Here is a 21,289-nt window from a genome sequence, read left to right as displayed (position 1 = left end):
TCAAGTTAAAAGTTATATTCCAATTCACACACAGTAAAGGTTTGAGCTGTCAGAAATATTCAAATTCAAAGCCACACAGAACAAGCCTGGAAAAAGTAGGAAGTGAGTGCTGTTACCACTCAAGAGTGGTAACAGCAGCATTAGAAGTTAAAACTCCAAATCTAGAAGAGTGGTTCCAGCAGATTGCAGGCACAACATTAGAGGTCTCTGTGCAGAAGAGTGTAGTTTTAAGAGCAGCTAAGATACTGTACAGACTGTTCAAACTCCCAGGCCTCTGGGTCGAGGACCCAAACTTGAGGATCACACACATATCAAACCCAGAGGATTAAATGGAGTAGATAGTAGTAGTGGTAGGCAAGATTTTTCAGATTGATGGGAAGTACAGCTGTACTACTTAGGGAAAACACCTAATACAGTAGAAAGGACTACTGGGATGCTATATGCATGGCAAAAGGAGGGGTGACAGACGTAAAGTACAAGGCTTTCACTGAGTTGCATGTAAGGGTGGACACTGAGGAACAGAAAAATGACTTGTATTGATTGGCTGAGCAGAGAGACTGAGCTAGAAAGGACATGTAGCAGGTTAGGTGGTTAAGAACAGAGATGGAAATGTGCTAAGTGTGCTAAGTGAAGAGAGTGTTGAAAAGATGAGAGAGCGAGGACAGATGGAGGACAGATGACGAATTGGAAAATGCAGAGAAATTTTTAAGGAGCAGCTATGAAGAGAATGATAAAAGGCAGTTGGCCCAGATGACATACAGCGAGGGGGGTACAGGAGGTATGGAGATATTTAGGAGAGAGGGCAGTGGACTTTTGGACCACATTGAAGAGTATTTCTTGATGTATGATTTTATTTTAAGTAAGTTAAATTCTGAGACTGAAAAAAAAGTTTTTATTAACATTCTCATTTAAAGTCAGAACACCCCAAAATGAATTACAGTCAATGGTAAAAGTAAGTCCCAGGGATTCACTTTACTAGAAAATACATCAAATGCAATGAAATCATCTGCCAGTGCATAATCCCTCCAAGGAAAATGAGAACTGCTTGAGATGTGGTTTGAAAACAGTTACTCTCAGTGAAACTATAATCTATAATACTGCCCTTGCTTTTGTTTTCTGATCTAGTGGCTCAATGGTGCCATCCTCCATCAAAGTAAATAACCCAAACTTTTCCAGTTTTCATGCCAACAGAATACCATAGCAGTCAGATAGTGTTTCTATGACTGAGAACTTTTACAGTTAAGAAATATCACAGGAAACATGGTAAAACATGGTAGATGTGGTAAAAGGCTATAATTAAGACTGTTCGAAATAGACTGAGAAACACAGGTCTAAAGCAGATCGCAAATCAGTCAGATTGAGCTTTAATGATATATGATAAAATCATCTTTGTACATTTGTACATATTTGATGGTGAAAATGCAAACATGACACCAAAATTAGAATTAAAACTATTGTGTATAAGTGCTGCACTACCATGATGCTAATTAAACTGAATGTGAAATTCACTTATAATTTCGTATTTAAACTGGAAGATATTTGTGCAGTCCTCCACGTTTTTCATTTGAATTGTCTTCGATTCAGCTAACTCTAATCAAAAATAAAAGAAATATCCTGCTTCATGGTCATTCTCATAATGGCAGACCTTTTCACTTCTTGGATCTGCAATCATCAGCTTTATATAGTGATTTTAATATTGGCAGTCCTAGAGTGATACAGTGACAGAGTAACATGAATTTAATGGCATTCAATCTAAAGACAACTTTATTTCTTTCCCAAGTCATTATTCAAAGATGTTATACAAAGTTCTATATTTCTGCATAAAATCTAAAGTTTCTTGAGAGGAAAAAAACCGAAGAACACTGTAATATCATTAAGCCAGTTTCACTGTTAAAAGACACCGTGCAGAAAATGTTTGCTACTTAACTGAATGACTGGAGGAAGCTATTATCTGAATATATTATAGCTTAAAACCAAAATATAACATGACAAATTCAAAAATAGATTCGCTGGCCAAATGCACTAAGGATTAATTTCCCACTTTTCACTGTCATCATAAATGTACTTAAAAGTTCAAAGTAAATGTTTTCAAAACATCATTTACCTGTAAAAAGTTACTGATTTACCTGTGTAGTCCTCTACTATGGTTTACCTCTTTCAGGAAAACTTACTCTGAAGTGAGAAAGGCAACACACATGCACATAAAAAGCAAGTCAAGATGAGAAGGAGATGGTTTAGTTACATCCTTAATATCCCTTGTTTACTCATATCCTTAATTTAGAATGTCTCTTGAGTTCAAGGTTTGACGTTACAGAGGAGGCACAGATCAGCATCAACGATATCAGTAATCGAAACTCTTCATGATGGCGTCTCTGTCAAATCTGAAATGTAGGAAAGCCTTAGAGGACAGCATTGGCTCATAATCTCTACTCTCTTGATGACCGCAGGAGCTGCTTGGAGCTGCATCTGTGAAAAGAAAAACCCGTTTAACTGTGTGATGTGGCAATTGGAGGCTATCAGTGGTCATCATCTATGAAATTAAATTAAATTAAATTAATCTTTATATGCATAAAATGGAAAGCACAGAAATTAAAAATCATTTGTCACACCAAATAAAATTATTGCTCCATACGTAACTTGATGCATTACAGTGAATGGTCAACCATTCAGGTCAAAGGGATGACTACATAACTACTGTTTGCCTTTGAGAACCACATCACCATTATTTCAATAGATTCAGATTAAATTTACTTATAAGCAGTTAGATTTGTTGCATATACTCCTATTGTGAGCATTACTCCATTAGATAATGATATATTACATGCATTTTATTAACAGTGTTAATAACATGTGATATGAAGGGTGCAAGGAGCATTTGCCATTGCTGACTGTCCAGAAGGCTCTTAGATAAATTGCAGTGAAAGGAATATCTTGTCTTTTTAAGTGCTCCTTTGGTCAAATGAGTAGAAATAAACCCTAGATCTACGTAAAGGCTTTCGACCAAATAGAATGTCAGAGTGCTGAAAAATCATACCTCTTTCAAAACTGTCTTGTAGTCTTCGCGGTTGAAGTCTTTTATCTTCCTTCTGTAGAATCGGTTAAAGAGTGCTGGTAATTCATTAACTATTTACATGATGCCAAATTTAAATGCTTAATGCTTACTAATATTATATATTCAATAAAAACAGCATCTGAAACCCTTAATATTAGCTAAGTTGCACCAGCAGAAAGTGCATGTGCTGTTTTTGACTGATGATCTTGAGGCTTTTTCTGGTTTAAATGTCAGCATAATGTCTGAGGCTTCTCTGGTTACTAAAAACCGCTATCTGGACCAAAAATGTTTTGGCACTTACTAATATGGTTTTCACCTGCTGGTTGCTGGCTCCATTGTCACAAGAGCCTTTCTTCATATAAGGCAAGTCTTGAAATTTCTTCCCATTGCCTTTCACATTTGGTTTCTACAGAGTAAAGAACAGATTTTATGAGATGACTGTGGTTATAATAACAAATGACAGATTCTACTTCCATCTTATACCTATATAGTAATTAATAATATAGTTAAATCAGACGTATTTAATAAAGCCTTGGCAAAGTCTGGACCTGAATCACATTGAGTACTCCACATGCAACTAGAACATAACAAATGCCTGTTCATACATGTTTATCTTTCTCATTTGGACTTGCTGAGACGTACATTTTCTATCAGGACATAGGCTGAAAGAATCATTACACTTACTGATAGATTCTTTCCCTCATTTTTAATTATCTGCCTGCTGTTATCACATGGTGACTGACTGTAGTCTTTTTCTAACCTGGTTCAGTTCAAACTGGCCCAAAGTTTTCTGCTGCTTGTGTTTTGTCCAGCTGTCTCCTGGAAAGGCATCGCTACCTGTGAGGTGACGAGATTTTGACCTATGAGACAGAAGGAAGAACAAAAAGAAATTGGATTTTTGAAATTGCGGCAATCTATGAAAGTGTGGGAATTTCACTGAATTTCATTTCATGTTTTGATTTGCTTATGTTTATACATAAACATAACAATGCTTTTAAAAGCATTGAGAGCCCACATGGAGTACTCTCAGTGCTCTATGTGCACATGATGGTAAATTGCTTAGTCTGCCCATCTCAGAGAGACAGAAAAATTCCCAAATATTTCCAAAAACTAAGAGTGTCAACCTTATTGTTATTATGCAACCTCACAGTCCATTCCTATGCAGAGTTCTAGTGATTGTCTACTTTGACTGTGTGGCTTTCCGTGAATTTCTTGATGATGTTTCTCACTCCAGCTTTTTTACTCTAAGTCCTGTGATAACTGCACATCTTTTATGGGGTTGTTCTGTGGCTCAGGGAGGGGTGTGCAGTGGGTTCCAGGGGCAGTGCCAGGGAAGGCTATTCCAGTTGCACGCCAGAGAGTTGGAGAGTCAAGGACATCAGAGCTGGCTGGTCTGTGAACTGTTGCATTGTAAATAAAGTAAAATCTGCACTGTGAGCCCAAATAGTCTGTGAGTCTGTTTGGGGCTAAGATTACACAAAGCCTGTTACAAAATCCATGTCCTTCTTTGTGAGCATCAACAGTTGTTTTTACTTGACTTCACAAGGTTTGAGCATCACAAGGCTAAAGCACATCATTGCACAGTAGAGCAAAGAATAAAGAATAAACCTGCTCTGTTAAAAAAGCACTTTAGGTGAAAACTTTCAATTTCATAGGGGGGCTTGTGGATGCATGTCTCTAGATTTTTTAAGGACACCAAAGAACCTGGGGACAAAAAACCCCAAACATTATTTAAGAAACGGAATAATGTTCTGCATAAATGGGTCAAAATGCCTTTTAGTCTTACATGCTTTGAATGGTAAATGGTAAAACTAGAAAAGCCTGCTGCTAGGACTGAGGCGAATGTGTCGAGCTCCCAGAAGGTATAAATCTCGGTAGAGCTGACGGGAATGGCAGAGTTGGTGATACCTGACATGAGAGATGGCTGCCCCTCCCTGAACCTGCTTGTGCCAGAGGTTTACTTTTAAAAGGGAATTCCTACTGTCGTCAAGTGCTTGGTAATAGGGGATTGGCTGATTGTTGGAGTTTCTCTCTAAAGCCTGGTGCAGACATGAACACAGACGGGTGGAGATCCGACAGCTGAGTAGTCATTCCTGTCATACTTCTTTGAAGTCCACTGCCTGGGCGTGTTTGTAGCTGGGGGATTGTGATGTAAATTTTCTACAGACGAGTCTGTGCAATCAAAAAACCAAGTAGTTGACCCTTGCTGTCACTATCGCATAACAAAATTAACGTAACAGGGACCCAAGCAGACCCTACCAGACTCATAGATTTAAAAATTATAAAACCTGCTTAATATTGCAGGGTCTTTATCCTATAAAATAATGCGCCTTAAGGTAAAAAAAAATTGTGATTAGGCCTTATATAAATACAACTGACTTGAACTGACTACCGTGTGGGATTTCTGTTGCAGAATTGTTTGTTTTTTTACCGAATGTTGCTGATGTTTGCAAAGTCCTCATCACTGTCTGTTGACTCGCCTTTCCTCCGGCTAATCCAGTCTCGCAGTGGTCTACACAAGTAAAGCAGAAGATCTGCCATTAGACATAAAATCAAAAACATGACAAACAAGACGCAAAATTTTATTTAGACAGTTCAGAGGTTTGACAGACTTCATGGATGCACAACTGGTTGATCAATATGCATTAACTGGACCAAATTACAAAAAGAAGGCTAACTTATATGGGTAAGGATCATTAGTTCTATTTTCAGATCTGATGGCCCTGAAGAGCAGATCGTCTCTGACATCCATACTGATTTCAGAGCAGCTGCTACTTTTGATCCATTTCTCCCTCCATGAACTTGTTCATTTACTATTATGGATTTCATGCCAATTTCACTGAATATTTAAACTCAGTACATGAAACCACATCTTCACACTGACATTCTGACCCTGGGGAGTACCCAAACCCATGGATGTGTTAAAGGAGATGAGCTGAGATGAGAAATACTTTATTCGTCCATCGTATATTGATATTTGAAATTACTTTGCTACAATAATAACTGTATTACAAAGAGTAATGGTGATCATCTTAGTGTGACAAAGAAATTGACATTTCTTCTCTTCACAATTCCATGGTGAGACTAAAGAGAGCACATTAGCACGCAACTTCTAGGAAGTGCTGGTAGAAGTAGAAGCATTATATGGTATAAGTACTAAAATCGGCCCAGTGTCAGTGCAACCTTTTTTTTCCAAGTCTTTACGATAAGCTGGGCTCAACACATTTCACCTGAATTTCAGACAGACACAAGAGTGACATTTATTTGCTCATCTTATTACCAGAAAGAAAACAAACGTATACCTTGCTATAACTCAAAACTATCAATGGACAATAAAAATGATTAGATGTTGTTTTCTAGAAACACACCTTATAAATGGAATGGCCATGAAAAACCTGTTTGGGGCAAGTCCAAGTTTAGACTTTGGTGTCATGTCATTCCTGTGACAGGGAAGCTTCTCAATAGGAAACCATTCAATGTTCTACAAGAAAAGCAAAAAAACAAAACAAAAAGCAAAAACAAAGTGAAAGTGTAAACATTTCTGTCAGCTACAGACAGTACAGATCAAGGACCAGAAAACTTCTGCTTCTGCTACACCTAGCTTAGCTTTAGCATGCTGTCTGACACAAACTGAAATCTGCTGATTGTAGTGCAAGTGCAAGAAACGATAAGCGGAATCGATATGCAGGCAGACTAACAATTCCAAGGAACTGGACAACTGGGACCCAGTTTTCTAGAAGAATGGGTGCTCGATTCCTCTCCCCACCTTTATTGATAAAGTGAGGAATTCAGTCATCCAGAAATGAGTCAAAGTAGAGCCACTACTCGTCCTCATCAAAAAGAACTAGCTGAGGTGGTTTGAGGATAGGACTATGATCCCTAAACCACCTTATATGAACATCCCTGGTAAGGTGTTCTGAGTGTGTCCTACTAGAAAAAGACCCAGGGATAGACCCAGGACATACTGGAGAGATTACACCTGTTAGCTGGCCTAAAAAGGTGTCAGCTAAGAGCTGGAGGAGGTGGATAAGGAGAGAGCTCTGGGCTTCTCTGTTCCCTCCTTTTTATTCAGTGCATTTTAATTCATTTTCATCCAGAAAGTGACAAAAGAGGCTTTGCACAAGCTCAAGACATTAATAAATCTGGACCGAAAGGTAGAAAAACTGTTGGTTTTTTTTACCCTTATCTCTTTTCTAGTTTTGGGGTTGAATTTTGTATCCTTGGACACTCCTGGTATGATGTAGAGCCGCACTAGTTGGTCAGTGATTTTCTGCTCTATGTAAACATCTTTGCAGATACGGTTCTTGATGTCAAAACCCGTCTCCTCCAACACCTGGAAAGCAACCATCATTATCAAATAAGAACTAAAGCCATTTTAAGATATGTGACTTTTATTTCTTTAAATTGATATAAGAACTGCCTGACTTACTTCACGAACTGCACAGTCATTTGGCGCTTCATCCTCATTAACCTTCCCCTTTGGAAAGCCCCAACCAGATTTTGCAAGGTAGCCCTGAACAAGCAGTACCTGAAATTGAAATAAAACAAAAGACCAGTAAGTTGAAACACATAGAATTCTTTTCATTCACCAAACACATGCACGAGTGTTCACAGGCCTCATACACTTGATAATTTACAAAAGAGGCAGCCCCTCTCCCCAAAATATCAGTGTCTCCCTGGCAGAAAACCTAAATCAGTTCTTTGCCAGGTGTGAGGAAAAAAGACCCAGCCGGAACACACTGATTCCATCTGACAACAGCATGAAACCCCTCGCTGTATAACAGCACAAGGTGAGACAGGTGCTTAGTGCAGTGAACCAGAGGAAAGCTGCCGGCCTTGATGATGTGCCGGGTAGGCTACTCAAGGCATGTTCTGACCAACTTACAGAAGTCTGCACAAAGATCTTCAACACATTCTTAGCACAAGCCAACATCCCACCCTTCCTGAAGTCTGCAATCATCCTCCCCCTGCCCAAGAATTCCACCCCTGACAGCCTGACTGACTACAAACAGGTTGCACTGTTGCTATGAAGTGTTTTGAGAGGCTGGTATTAAAACACATTAAAGCCAGAAGCCAGCCAAAGCCTTATCCTGAGACCCACACCAGTTCACTCACAGGCAAAATCAAATGGAGAAACCATGTGCGAATGCTCTTTAATATACTAATCACAGACATACTCATAAACAAACTGTCTGCCTTTGATCTCCCCCTTCAAACCTGCATCTGGATTAAAAAAAATTCCCCCCAGATTGCCAACAAACAGTAAAGCTCGGCCCCCACCTCTCCTTCCCTCTCAACTAATTTCTGTGTGTTACACTCACACCTATCACCAGCTCCCCACAGGCTGCGCCCTGAGCCCGGTTCTATACTCACTATACACTCATGATTCACACCAATCCACGCCACTAACTTCATAATAGATTTCACAGATGACAACAACATAGTTGGACTCATCCAGAGGCTGTCCACCTGGTGCTCTGTGAACAGCCTCACCTTCAACACAAAGAAAAAGAAGGAAGTCATCAATGATTTCAGGGAGTACAGAGCAGACCATCTCCCTTTATACATCAACGGAGACTGTAGAAAGGGTCCAGGATTTCCGACTCCTAGGAACCCACCTAGCAGAGAACATCTCCTGGACTGCTCACACCACCGCCACAGTGAAGAAAGCTCAGCAGTGCTGGCACTTCCCTAGAGTCCTGAAGAGAAACAAGTTGCAGCCGGAGCTACTGGTGAGAGCCTGCTATCATACTGCATCACAGTGTGGTATGCAAGCTCCTCATCCACAGACAAAAAAAAAAAAAAAGAAGACTACAGCACATCATAAACACAGCACACAAAAAAAGTCACTGGCTGCCACCTCTCATCCTTTCGGCAAATTGCAGTTAAACACTACATCAGCAGGGGCATAAAAATCGCCACTGGCTCTTCACATCCAGGCCATAACCTGTTCCAAATGTTGCCCTCAGGTCTCTGAAGACGAGAACCAGTAGGCTCAAAAGTTTATTCCCACAGGCAATAACCCTGAACAAAAACAACTACACAAAAACAGTTCAAGTGCAATAACTACAGTCAGTGTAATTACTTTACTGTGTCAAATCTGTTCTCAATATGAATAAAGTGGAGATTTTTTAAATATTCATTTTTAGTATTTATTACAATGCACATTTAAATTAATCTTTTTCCTACTTTTTGTTTATTTATTTGTTCACACTGCTTACATGTGAGACACATATCTGGGTGTGTTTGGTTGCCAACCGGGTGATGTGATTCAAATGTCATTGTGTTTTCAAATGCAGTGACAATAAAGGCTTTGAAATGAATTGATACATATCCCTGAACAGGGTCCATTATCCATATCACAGTGGGAGACATCCAAGAAAGAGTCAAACATGAAGAGTTGGATAGCACCAGGCGCAGACATGATCCACATCTACAGGCTTAAGAAGCTAACTGTGCTTCATGAGTGCCTGGCAGCATAAATGAACCAGCTGCTAATGGATGAGACACAAACAGAATGGCTAACTGAAGGCCGGAAAGTCCCGACACTCAAGGATTCCTAGAATGGACTGGTCCTATCCAACTACCAGCCATGAACCTACCTCATCGCAACATCTCAGACATCATAGCAGCGTTGCATGTGCGTTGCATTACTGCAGACGCAGTGGCGGTGGCGGTGGTGTGAGCAGTCCAGCAGATGTTCTCTGCTAGGTGGGTTCCTAGGAGTCGGAAATCCTGGACCCTTTCTACAGTCTCCGTTGATGTATAAAGGGAGATGGTCTGCTCTGTACTCCCTGAAATCATTGATGACTTCCTTCTTTTTCTTTGTGTTGAAGGTGAGGCTGTTCACAGAGCACCAGGTGGACAGCCTCTGGATGAGTCCAACTATGTTGTTGTCATCTGTGAAATCTATTATGAAGTTAGTGGCGTGGATTGGTGTGAATCATGAGTGTATAGTGAGTATAGAACCGGGCTCAGGGCGCAGCCTGTGGGGAGCTGGTGATAGGTGTGAGTGTAACACACAGAAATTAGTTGAGAGGGAAGGAGAGGTGGGGGCCGAGCTTTACTGTTTGTTGGCAATCTGGGGGGAATTTTTATACTACATATTGTTATAGCATCCCAATTATAGCATGGCTTCTAGGTTTTGTATGAAAAACATAGCACAGCAATTTTGATGTAGAAGCCAAACCACATTACTACGCATCTATAGTCATTGTGTGATGCATGCTAACCTAAAAAGAGGATTTTAATTCCTCAAACAAAAAGCACCTGCCAAATATTCAATACATTTTTCTGTCCACTACAAACCCAGGAACATTATTTACCATTTAAATTATAAGAATCTGTTGCAGTCAATACCATTTTTTATACTGGAAGTTTAGAAAACGTTTTCAAATAAACTAAGACCGATCCTAGAATCTACTATCCAGATTTCCTTAAGAATCAAGTACCAAAACGATAGGGTCCACAGAATAACAATATTCCACTTCCACACTAATTACCACACCACTTGCTGAGATTTTTTGCCATATTGAGGAGTTGTTTTCTCTAAGTGCTACCAGATCTCAACATACAAATACAATACTGTCACTAATTAACACGGTGGCTAAAACAGAGGAAAAGAATTCACAGCCATTGCAGTGCATGAGTATACAACAACTCACATTTTCAAGGGATTCATCTAGAATGATTGCACCATAAGTGGGTACACCCATTTTGTACTCCTTCCACTGCTCAAGAACTTTCTGCACATCCTCTCCGTGAGGCAACAGAAACGGACAGTGATGGAACAGTTTGCAGCAGTCAAGAAAAATTATCTCTGCTAAAATGAAGTAACATAAACAGCAACTACACCTCATTTGATCATCTGAAGAGGTGCTGGACAACTACACTGCCTATTGTCATTATAAAAAATGCCTTCAAAAGTAATACACATTATAAAAAACAGATTTTTTTTTTTTTTTTTTTAAATCACAAGTTATTTAAAATCTCTGTAACATGTAAGGATATCAGCTTTGGCAAAGTCTCTTATCCCGCAGTGAGGAATTCCTGGAGTGTTTTGCATGCAGAAGTCCAGGTAGAACCAGTGGGCTAGCTCAATCTGGAAGCAAACTCGGATAGCATTGTCCCTTTCCTCACTGGGGATGTGCAGGATGAACCGGCTGGGGAAGCACAAACAATAAAGAAATGGGATTAGGACCAGAAACTGTATGTAGAGCTTCTCCTTTCACAGTACTGTCATTATACTTTGTGTTGCTCTGCAACTCAATGTTTGTACTGTGTCTTGTTACTTCATGTTGCGTTTTTTCCATTTTAAAGCTTAAAGGAAGGACATTAACCAGATTCTAACAAATTAACTGCAGACAAACAGTTTGCATGGGAAAATGAGAAAAACTTTGCTAATGCTGAGAGGTGCTTTCTTTGTGATTCTTGTAAACAACACTGAACATATATTACCAAAACCTTCCTTGACAAAGGGCTATTTAATTCTAATGCTGTTTTTGTTTGTTGAGCATCTGGTTATATTTAGGGAGTTAGGCATTCAAGTGTGATATGACTGGAGTCCATCTTAAGACATATGTATCCATATTTGGCTGTATAATCAACCAAATATACTTAGCAGCTTTGCTTTGCTGTTAAGTAAATGTGTTTCAGTCCGTGTATCTACTGGATCAATGCTAGTAGCAATGTTCCTCCACTTAACAGTTAAAAGCTTCTTGGCGAACAATAGGAACATGTACTCTTTTCTTACAGCATTTTACTCTAAGCACCAACACCATTGGGTCTGTAGAATAATAAGATTCTCCCCTTTCATATCCTGCCAATACCCCAGGCCCTCTCCTCAGTCATCAGATTTAATTCAAGCTCCCACTTTTTTTTTAATATTGAGGGTATTTAGTGCCATGTCATTTACTAGTGTCCTATAGATGTGTGAGATACGAATCCAAGTCGTCAGATGTTTTTCAGTTACCGTAATAACATATTAGTCAATACTCGTTCATCTTTTCAGTGTAGTGCCTTAGATATAGGTAGCAAATCAAAACTTATGGGAGACGTGCAAATTGGTATTGTAATTGAGCAAATGACATTATTACCACGAAGTCAAAGTTATTGTATTCAAGCCTTTATTGTTTGAATCCATTAACCTACGACGATAGGTTGAAACTGATGTTACCAGCCACTGGATTAACTCGTGATACAGTGCTTCGCCCACGCTCCTTCTAAAAGGGTGGATTTCGGTTTGATGTAGTGGTCATCCTACGGATAAATAATATTCAGTGCACCCTTTACTATGTTCACAGTACACATACTGACTGAGCTACGGAGAGCTACAGAGATAATACCATGCGCCATAGACGCCACTGCTCTTGATCTTGGACTTCTGTTCATCGTGATACCACTTAATCGGTTTTTGTGATAACAATTAAATTAAAGTAAATAACAGTGTTAGATGTCCCCAGGAAACACCAAGTTACCTGCAGAGATCGTCCAATACGCTGGAGGGTATCTCCACTCTTTTTGTTTCCATGTTGGTGCTCGACATCCCGATTCCTTCTCACCATCCAAGTACAAAAGCCATTAGAGTCGCACACTAGTCCATGGTTTTTAGTTTACGTTCTATTTCTAGCGCGATAAATCTCCAGCTTCAAACAAACTAGGAACGAACAGCTTTCACTAACTACGAATTCGCCGTGCTCCTCCGGAATATGATGTTGAGGTTGCGTTCAAGTCATGTAGGATAGATGAAAATACAGTGAAAGATAGTGGTTTTAGAGAAGTGACGGGTACTAATTCAGCTGTGTGACTGTGGGTGTAAGAAAAACAAGTTTTTGTTTGTAGATGAAAACACTACACATTAATATTATACACCAACACAATGCCCGCTGAATGTGAGTTTATTTACACAGAATAGTGGACCTTTCCTGATTTGTGGTATTTCGAATGTTATATAAAAAATTTGACTCTCACAGGAAACTCGGACTCTCCCGTGATGCCAACGCGAACGCCATGTACAAATTAGAAGTTTATTATTACAACACCTTGAAATAAAATGAACGCCACGTTAGTTCACAACCGGAAGTTCGTCATTTGGCTTCCCTTTCGGTCACATGATGAGCTCAGTCTGAAGCATTTTTTTTCTTTCAATGAACTTTATTTGTCAACAACAATATAAACATATAAGGCACCGTTATTAATGCATCTATTCGGTTGAGCATTACAATAAGAGAAAAAGAAACACCAAAAAAAAGAGAGAAAAAACAAAAGAAAGAAACAAGACAAAATTGAGAGCATAGGTACAAAAAGTGTTAACAAAAAGGGAAATCATGATCAATATCTCAGATAGGGAGGCCTCATTTTAACAAAAACTGAACTTACTGAATAATACAACAACTTAGCGGGCTTTTTTGTCATTTACAAGTTTCAGCGACTTACTCCAAAGTTCTGCAGCATGGGTTAGTTAGTGATGGGGTTCTTGTGGCACAACTCCAAAAGAAGAGCTGGCTCTTTTGGGTCCCAAATGGCTCTAAATAAAAATAAATAAATAAATAAAAAACATCTGTAGCCTCATATTTTATCTTTAATTGGCAAATATGAATGTTTTGTGTTTTGATAAACCCTTTTGCATTTAGTGTTTTTATGAGAAGCCTTATAACTGCCAAATTTTATGTATTTGTTCTGTTACAAAAGCAGGCATTCTTACTTTTGTTTAATATTTTAATTAAACTTTTCATTTTAATTCAACACAAAAATAAAACACTGCAAACAAATACAAAGAACAGAAACAGAACCAAACTCAGTAGCCAAACAGTATGTCCTTAATGCAGGTTGGCATTCAGAAAAATCAAATGCCTCAGCTTAGATGGGCTGATTCGGTTTCTCCTCTTAGTTAGTATCTGCTTCTTCTTTAAACTGCAGCCAGGTGCTGCTTCATTTACAGTTGTCAGTCATATGAGTTTTTGCGATGCACTTGCACCGTCTCACTCACTGACTGAGGGGTAATGACATGAGAAGCAACCCTGAAAAATTGATACTTCATTTCATGTTGCAGGATCAAATATGAAAATATCAATATCTGATTGGATTAAATTGGTTTTCTCACTCATAGTCTTAGAGAGACCAAGACTAGTCTTCCCCGCACCTTCTTCACATATGATGGGAGGCCAACTGTGTAGATAGTTGTTAAGCTCTGAGGTTGTTTACCATAACACCAGGATCTTGTCCTGCTTCAGACAGGCTGAAAATACACTGGGGTCAGCATCCACTGACCCCACTCTGTGATGTTATATGGCCTACCACTTTGGGAATGACAGCAAAATAATTCAGGATCACAGACCACTGTTTAGCAAAGTCCTCAATAATAATTATATAATTACTATATAACATCTGTCTTTCTTTTAGACCAATGACTGTCCAATAACTCCAGGGGTAACAGAAAATGAAAAGAGAGAAATATTCAATAAGTGATCCTTGCTTATATCCAAGATCAAAGAAGACAAGCCAGACTGCTTTGAGAGGTGAAAGTACAACTGAGAAAACCTTGTGGGTTTTTGTTTCCATCGTATGTTAAAATAAAATAATACATTTTGTCCAAATCAAATAGATGAGGCACATGCAATAGAAAAAAAAGAATATAAGTTTAATACAACGTGCAACAATATATACACATTAACAGCATATCAAATATTACAAAAAGAACAGTGATCACACGAACACATTAAATGTATTCTGCAAAGTAAAACCCCTCACCAATGTTTACAAAAAAAGCGGGGGGAATGAAAAAGCTTCTGGTTTCATTGGATGCCATTTGTTTTAAGTCAACGTGTGAAAAGGAACCAAACCTCAACTCTCCACATTGTAGCATACAATTAGAAAACCTTTAATATAACAGTTGTAATTTAAACTAAATCAAAATGAAACAAATGTATTTCTGTTATGGGATTAAGAATTACAGATTATCCACCCCACGGATCCTCCGGGCTAGCTGAATGTCACGAGGGAATACAGTGACTCTCTTGGCGTGGATGGCACACAGGTTGGCATCTGAAAATATCAAGACGAGAAAAGCCTCTGCAGCCTGGGAGAACAAGAATGTAGAAAAGTTTGATTGGCAAGCTTTACTATGGCTTAATAGGAATATGTAATAATTACACAATATACACAATAAATAATTACATTATTTAGTTAACAAAAAGAAAGCCAAACAACACCAGCGACAAACTTGGAGGGCAATTGTTGCTGTTCAGAAGTGGGTTTATAAAAAGAGTTGTAGGCCATTTCTAAAACAAGTCCATCAATGTACAGTGAAAAATATTATTCAGAAATGGGAAACATTCAAGGCAGTCACTAATCTTACCAGGAAATTTAACCCAAGGTCAGACTATGTAATGCTTCGAGAAACTAAAACCCAAAGAGCTACATTTCACTCTTTTAAAAAAAAAGCTCCTAAAATCCTCAGTTACAGTTAGCACGTTACATTTGAAAAAGACTGGACAACCAACCACAGCATATCAGGACAAACACCTTATACCAAACAAAAGTATAACATGTAACTTTTTGCCAAAAGTATTGAGCAAAGGCTGTGAATACTTATGTACATGTTTTGGTTTTTATTTTTAATAAATTTGCAAGAATTCTAAGCAAAAATTGTTCACTTTTTCATTATGAGATGTTGTGTATAATATTTTGAGGTAAAAAATGAATTCAATCCATTTTGGAATCAGGCTCAAACATGATAAAACTGTAACAAGTGAAGCACTGTGAATACTTTTCTGTCACAGTCACCTGTGTGAAAAGGGTACATAAGCTATCAACTGATCCCCACCTAATGGCAGTATGGCGATCTAAATGGCCTTATTTAAGGCAAAAAAACCCCAAAACAAACAAACAAAAAACAAAACAAAACACTGCACACCATCACACTTGTAATTCTAGGTAAATATATCAAATAGACAAGTGAACATTACAAGTGTCCACAATTCATCAAAAGGCTAATGGAGATGGCGTCTTACCTCTTGGAGGGCCAGAAGAGCATAAACCTGCCATCGAAGATTTTCTCTAGAAAAGCTTTGGCACACCTCATGAACCTAAATCAAAAGGAAGAACCAACATCTTTTTAAGAAACAGAGGCTTCAGTCACATAGAAACCCCCCGCACACACAACAAACACACAAAAAACCCTCTAGACAGTGATGCTTTTTCAACACCAACTATATGAGTATGTAACTGATTTGTTTTTAAAAAAAAAAAAAAAAAAAAACTGCACATGAACTCAGAAATGTTGGCACATGTCTGCCGTAGCAGTATCCCCTGAATGAGATGGTGGGCACCAGAGGTGATTACAGCTGTCAAGCTGAAGAAGGAGCACTGTTCGGACTTGGTTTGCCTGCCGGACTCCAGAGACAGCTGACAGGTCCTGACATCCCAAGCAGAGTGCAGCTCTGGTAGTAGCTGAAGCAAAAACTTGGGTGTGAGAGAAGTTCCCTGCCTGATCTTTGTGTTAACACTATTATTGCTAGCTCTTTAAAGGTGAAAAGTTAGATTGCAGACACAAGCGACAAATATGATCTTTTTTCAAAATGTGGCTGGGTTTTCAGGCTTTAGAGTTCAGTAATTTGGGAGGGGTTCAGAGTAGAGCCGCTGATCCTCCATGACGAAAGAAGCCAGCTGACGCAAGCGCCTCCCAGATAAAGTATTCTTACTGAGCAGCCCAAAACCTCTGCTTTCATAGAGGCGCTCACATTTCCTACTGATCAGTAAATCAAGTGCATTTGATTAGTAACACCTGGCTGTTGCTTTGTGCATAGGCCAACAATACTGGACCTGGTGAAATGTGGCTGGTATTGGACAGCACCACAGGCCCTGGTGTAATGTGAATTGCCTTAACAGGGAAAGTAAGTTCACCATTACTTCTTCCACAGTTTTTTCGCAGGACTCTATGCAGTCCTGCGTCATATGTACAATCCTTCATTTGACTGTATGTATTATGCAGTTAATTTATTTTTTATTTAATAACTATTTTTTGTGCCTGCAGGTCATTGAGAGAGTAGACTCTGATGGCACCAAATGCCCGAATCCTAGTCCTAGATCAGCCCCAAAGAGGACAAGACTAAAATTCCCTCGTGTCCTTCAAAGAGATTATAGACATTGAATTGTACAACAGAATCAGCTCCTTTTATCTTGGTTCTTTTTGCTGACAGTTTCAGCCTCAATTCTGTGAACACAGTAAAGATTATTTACATGCTATCATCGTGAGGATGGAGACATAGATTTTGTACCGGACAAGTAGATATCTATAATGGTTATTAACATTAAGACCCGAGTTAAGAGACAGAATATATGAGCATATTTGTAATTACTGTAGTTTCTCTTTCTTGTACTTCCAACAATTAAAAGGCATTGAAAAAAAAAAGAACACTTCTATTGATTCAACTAAAAAAAACAAAAAGACAACAACGCAAAAACAGATTCAATCCTGTAACAATGTAAACAATGAAAAAAAGAAATGCTGTAAATGAAAATACAGTTTAAAAATAAATAAATAAATAAAGACTCCCAGTGGGTAAAAAGTGACTTTATCTGTGTCTGGTCTGCTGTTGTCAGACTCACCAAACGGGCAAAGGGCGCCTTTCTAAGGAGGAGATCTGTGCTTTTCTGGTACTTGCGGATCTCCATCAAAGCTCTGGTTCCTGGTCGAAATTTCCTCTTCTTGGGGGAAACAGGAGGCTGTCCTAAATGCACAAATACAGTTTGTTAGCAAGACAATTAAGTAAAATCTTTGATAATCAAATAAGCCTTTGATTTTAAGTGCTGAAAAGTGTGTGCGTGCGCGCGGGAAGCGGTCTTGCTCTCTCTCTCTCTCTCTCTCACACACACACACACACACACACACACACACACTACATTAAAAGTTACTCTAACCTGGAACTCCACTGCGTCTTGGGGATGTTACACTGGGGGTCCTTTGGGCTGGCACTTGGGGGCGCCGTTGAGGGGTTTTACCCTTCCGACGGCTGGCAGATGAATTATGACGCATTGCTACAAATGTACAGGCGACAATTACAAAGGGAATAACACCAAGGTCACAATTTAACTATGTCAGATTAGGGACATTACTAGAGGCACAAAAAAAACAAAGAACAAACTTTCAAGTTTCCTTTTCAGTCAGTAACTGTACTTATTATTTAATTAGACAAGGTAAGCAGTTATTTTGTTTTCATTTTATTTAAACTTTATTTATCCAGGTAAATAAAGGTATAGAGGGAGGTATAGATTCACCCTCTCTTCTGATAAAACAGCTTAAAAGGCCTAGAAAAGATCATCAGATTACAGAAGAAAATGCTCGGCAGACTGATTTTGTCTCAAATGCATTCAAAGTAAAAGGGGAAGTGTGGCTTACTTCAAATCACAGATCATTAGAAACATCAAGCTACCTTGACACATGAGAAGCAGCTCTTGTTTGCAAAGGTACTCATGCCAGTGGGATACGTCATTTTATAACTGCTTGAATGAGAAGGGAAAGCAGGACATGTGCCAATCTTATCCAAGTGTGTCAAGCCTTTTTTTTCCCCCCCAGACACTAACTACTTCAGCTCCATCTTCAAAACTTACTTTCTCAAGAATACACCAACAGTCAAAAGTCATTTAATGTTTTTTCTCTATTTTTTTTTTTTTACTCCTTTCTACTGGAAAAAAAAAAAAGTCCAAGCTAACTTCTTCAGATCTGTCTTTGGTGTTCAGCAAAAATAAAAACACACACACACATATATATACACATATACACACACACACATCCATATATATATATATATATATATATACATAGTGCAGTATCTTTGCTGTTCTTAGGACTATATTGTTCCTAGGATCTGCTGGAGCCATTTGCCTAGCCTAGCCTGGAGTTCACTGCTCAGATTACCACTGTTAGCCTCATCCTCCGCATCTTCTGAGTTCTTCTCTCAGCCCTCGGTACCTCTCCAGCAAGTTCCTTCTTCCTGATGTTGCTGTCATTCAGTATAGCTACATCTATCACTATGGCTGTCTTCCTCTGCTATGTGCAGTTGGTTAGCCATCACTAGTTTGTCCGTCTGTATCTGGAAATCCCATGGGATCTTAGCTTGGTCATTCTCGACCACACTAGGGTGGTCATTTTAACCTCGGGACTTGAGTTTAAAAGATGTTCCTGTATAATATGGGTGCCTGCTAGCATTTGCACCCTGCTGTTATGTGCTGAATTGTCTCAGGGGTATCTTTACACAGCCTAAACATGGGTTCTTGCCTGGTGTGACAGACCCCTGCCTCTATGGATCTTGTACTCAAAATTAAAAGCCTTGGTAATGTTCACTTCACAGCTAGTTGCTAGCCCATACAGACCTTTGCACATCAGTGGTTCCTTCCTACATTGAGAATCCAAAGCATACATAGCTAAAGGACATCTTATAGCTTAAACATGTACTGCACACCTGGCAGTTGGCTTGAATCGGGGTCAGATCACATTCACACCATAAACAAACCAGGAGTTCATTTGGAAACGTACAGAGACCAGCTTCTCCAAAGGGTCTCTGTGGGATTACTGTGTTCACACTTGCACAAATGAACTGCAACAATTGGGAAAACAAAACAGAGTTCCATTTAAATGGACTGAATAACCCATCTGTGAAAGTACCCTAACAAATTAGTCACAAAGAATATCCTTAGAATGCATAACAAACCAAATTTTAAAAAATGGATATAATCCATTTTGAAGAAAAAGCTGTAATACCATAAAATGAGGACAAAGTTATAGTTTTAAGTGGCATTGTTGTCATGCTCTGCACTGTGTCCCTTGTCTAATCTGACACAATTTTTTGTTTCTTATACAGTCTACAACATGCAATTCTGAGATCTTCTCTGGTACCTTCATTCAAGCAACTGTTTCAAATTACATTTTAGAAAAACAGAAAATTATGACACGGGCATTATAAATAAAGCCTAATATAACTATGTTCGGATGCTATGTCATATTCCTGCGAAGAATCACAGCGTTTTAAAAATACTGTATACAAGGAAATTGACAAGTTGCAGTCGCTAAAATACAAGCTACGCTATATAGCTAATACATAGTGTTGCTATAATATGAGCAAACAAATTTTACTAAAATATAGAGAAAGCTAGAGATAAGACCACCTTGATATAAAATATTTGATCTATTCGATCGAACCATTGGGTCCTGTTGCAAAAACTCGTTCGGAAACGGCAATAAAAAGGTAGTGAGGATTAACAATTTCAAATGGGTGACTAACTGACATCAAATTATCCACAAGAAATTGCACGGGGAAAAAGTATGAATGCCTTGTACAATATTTAGAGCAACATTACTCGGTTTCCACAGAGACGTCTGCTAAGGTCACACATGAAGCTTAAAAATAATAACGTGTTTAGTTTTTATTATTATTATAATTATTATTTCCCCACAAAATAAAGGTTTCATGCACGACTCGTACGGCCAAATGGAACAGAAGGTCCTTGCTTTGCAGATTGTTTATCTAAATGACATGTTCTAGGAGCTATTACACGTGAACAACAACACATTCACCCTTGAAAATGTTTCATTAGAAAAGTAAAATAATAGTACACGTACCTGTTGGGTTCAACACCACTTCTCAACTTGAAATACTCGAAGCCGATATAACTACCCGAAAAGCTACAAACGCCACACACTCCAGACTGAAATTCAAATAACGCCCCCCGCTGGCTCAGCCAATCAGCTTTGAGCCAGCTTGCGGGCCAGATTCTTCTTCGTCTTTTACCGTTTCACGTATGGCTCACAACTTGCGAGACACGCCTGCTGGCCTCTACTGTTTATATCCAAGTTCCGTTTGAAACTTACTGAAATGTTACCACTATAAAGCTATTCGGTAATTTTTGTTCATTGCCATTTTAGGCTAGTTAATCCAAGATGAGCAAGGTTTTGAAATTGTTGTCCAGCCGCTCACAAGTCTTTAATCAGTCTCTAAACTCTTCTGGTGTGCATAATACCAGTAAAAGAGATGTATATCTTTTATTAAAATAAAGGTAAAAATAAAATAAAATTCTTGCAGTGGTAAAGATTGAGTCGTCATACTGGTTTTGAGCTGTCCCTCTTATACTTGCCTACCAGATGTTTTCCATACAGGACAAGCCCTGTCTTAACTATTTGATACTCAAAAATGAAAGAAAACCTTTATTCTTCTTTTATAAACTATGCTCTTAGAATCAGAA

At 38.8% G+C, this 21,289-nt stretch overlaps 2 protein-coding genes across 3 annotated transcripts; both read right to left on the bottom strand.

Moving 5' to 3' along the window:
* Positions 1–875: 875 nt before the first annotated feature.
* dcp2 (decapping mRNA 2) lies at positions 876–13,088 on the bottom strand. Of its 2 annotated transcripts, none has more exons than XM_040048625.1 (11): positions 12,529–13,088; positions 11,063–11,214; positions 10,717–10,844; positions 7,482–7,580; positions 7,233–7,385; positions 6,421–6,533; positions 5,484–5,564; positions 3,813–3,912; positions 3,369–3,458; positions 3,035–3,086; positions 876–2,466 (listed from the first exon to the last, which is right to left on the bottom strand). In XM_040048625.1, the coding sequence occupies exons 1-11, from the start codon at positions 12,594–12,596 to the stop codon at positions 2,342–2,344; spliced, it is 1,161 nt and encodes a 386-aa protein (XP_039904559.1). In that variant the 5' UTR covers positions 12,597–13,088; the 3' UTR covers positions 876–2,341. The 2 variants fall into 2 exon arrangements, with proteins under 2 accessions (XP_039904559.1, XP_039904558.1); XM_040048624.1 differs by having other exon boundaries at positions 3,354–3,458; positions 12,529–13,086.
* Positions 13,089–14,667: 1,579 nt separating this feature from the next.
* On the bottom strand, positions 14,668–21,097 carry LOC120744323 (histone H3.3). Its single transcript, XM_040048628.1, has 5 exons — positions 20,670–21,097; positions 17,972–18,088; positions 17,660–17,781; positions 16,063–16,137; positions 14,668–15,128 (listed from the first exon to the last, which is right to left on the bottom strand). The coding sequence occupies exons 2-5, from the start codon at positions 18,084–18,086 to the stop codon at positions 15,000–15,002; spliced, it is 441 nt and encodes a 146-aa protein (XP_039904562.1). The 5' UTR covers positions 18,087–18,088; positions 20,670–21,097; the 3' UTR covers positions 14,668–14,999.
* Positions 21,098–21,289: the final 192 nt, after the last annotated feature.

This window comes from Simochromis diagramma, unplaced genomic scaffold, assembly GCF_900408965.1.
Source record: "Simochromis diagramma unplaced genomic scaffold, fSimDia1.1 OVJJ01000683.1, whole genome shotgun sequence".
Taxonomy (NCBI): domain Eukaryota; kingdom Metazoa; phylum Chordata; class Actinopteri; order Cichliformes; family Cichlidae; genus Simochromis; species Simochromis diagramma.
Note: the sequence above shows the minus strand (reverse complement) of the source record. Positions and strands in the feature narration are given on the sequence as shown.

Excerpts from the sequence above, each read along its gene's own strand:
- dcp2 (XM_040048624.1), bottom strand. The coding sequence starts at position 12,596 with ATGTCGAGCACCAACATGGAAACAAAAAGAGTGGAGATACCCTCCAGC. Across the intron at positions 3,459-3,812 it reads GCCAGTTTGAACTGAACCAG|AAACCAAATGTGAAAGGCAA; the intron begins GTTAGAAAAAGA and ends TTTACTCTGTAG. Across the intron at positions 3,087-3,353 it reads AGCAGGTGAAAACCATATTA|AAGGAAGATAAAAGACTTCA; the intron begins GTAAGTGCCAAA and ends CCGATTCTACAG.
- LOC120744323 (XM_040048628.1), bottom strand. The coding sequence starts at position 18,086 with ATGCGTCATAATTCATCTGCCAGCCGTCGGAAGGGTAAAACCCCTCAA. Across the intron at positions 17,782-17,971 it reads AAGACGCAGTGGAGTTCCAG|GACAGCCTCCTGTTTCCCCC; the intron begins GTTAGAGTAACT and ends TTGTGCATTTAG. Across the intron at positions 15,129-16,062 it reads CTCTTCTGGCCCTCCAAGAG|GCTGCAGAGGCTTTTCTCGT; the intron begins GTAAGACGCCAT and ends TTGTTCTCCCAG.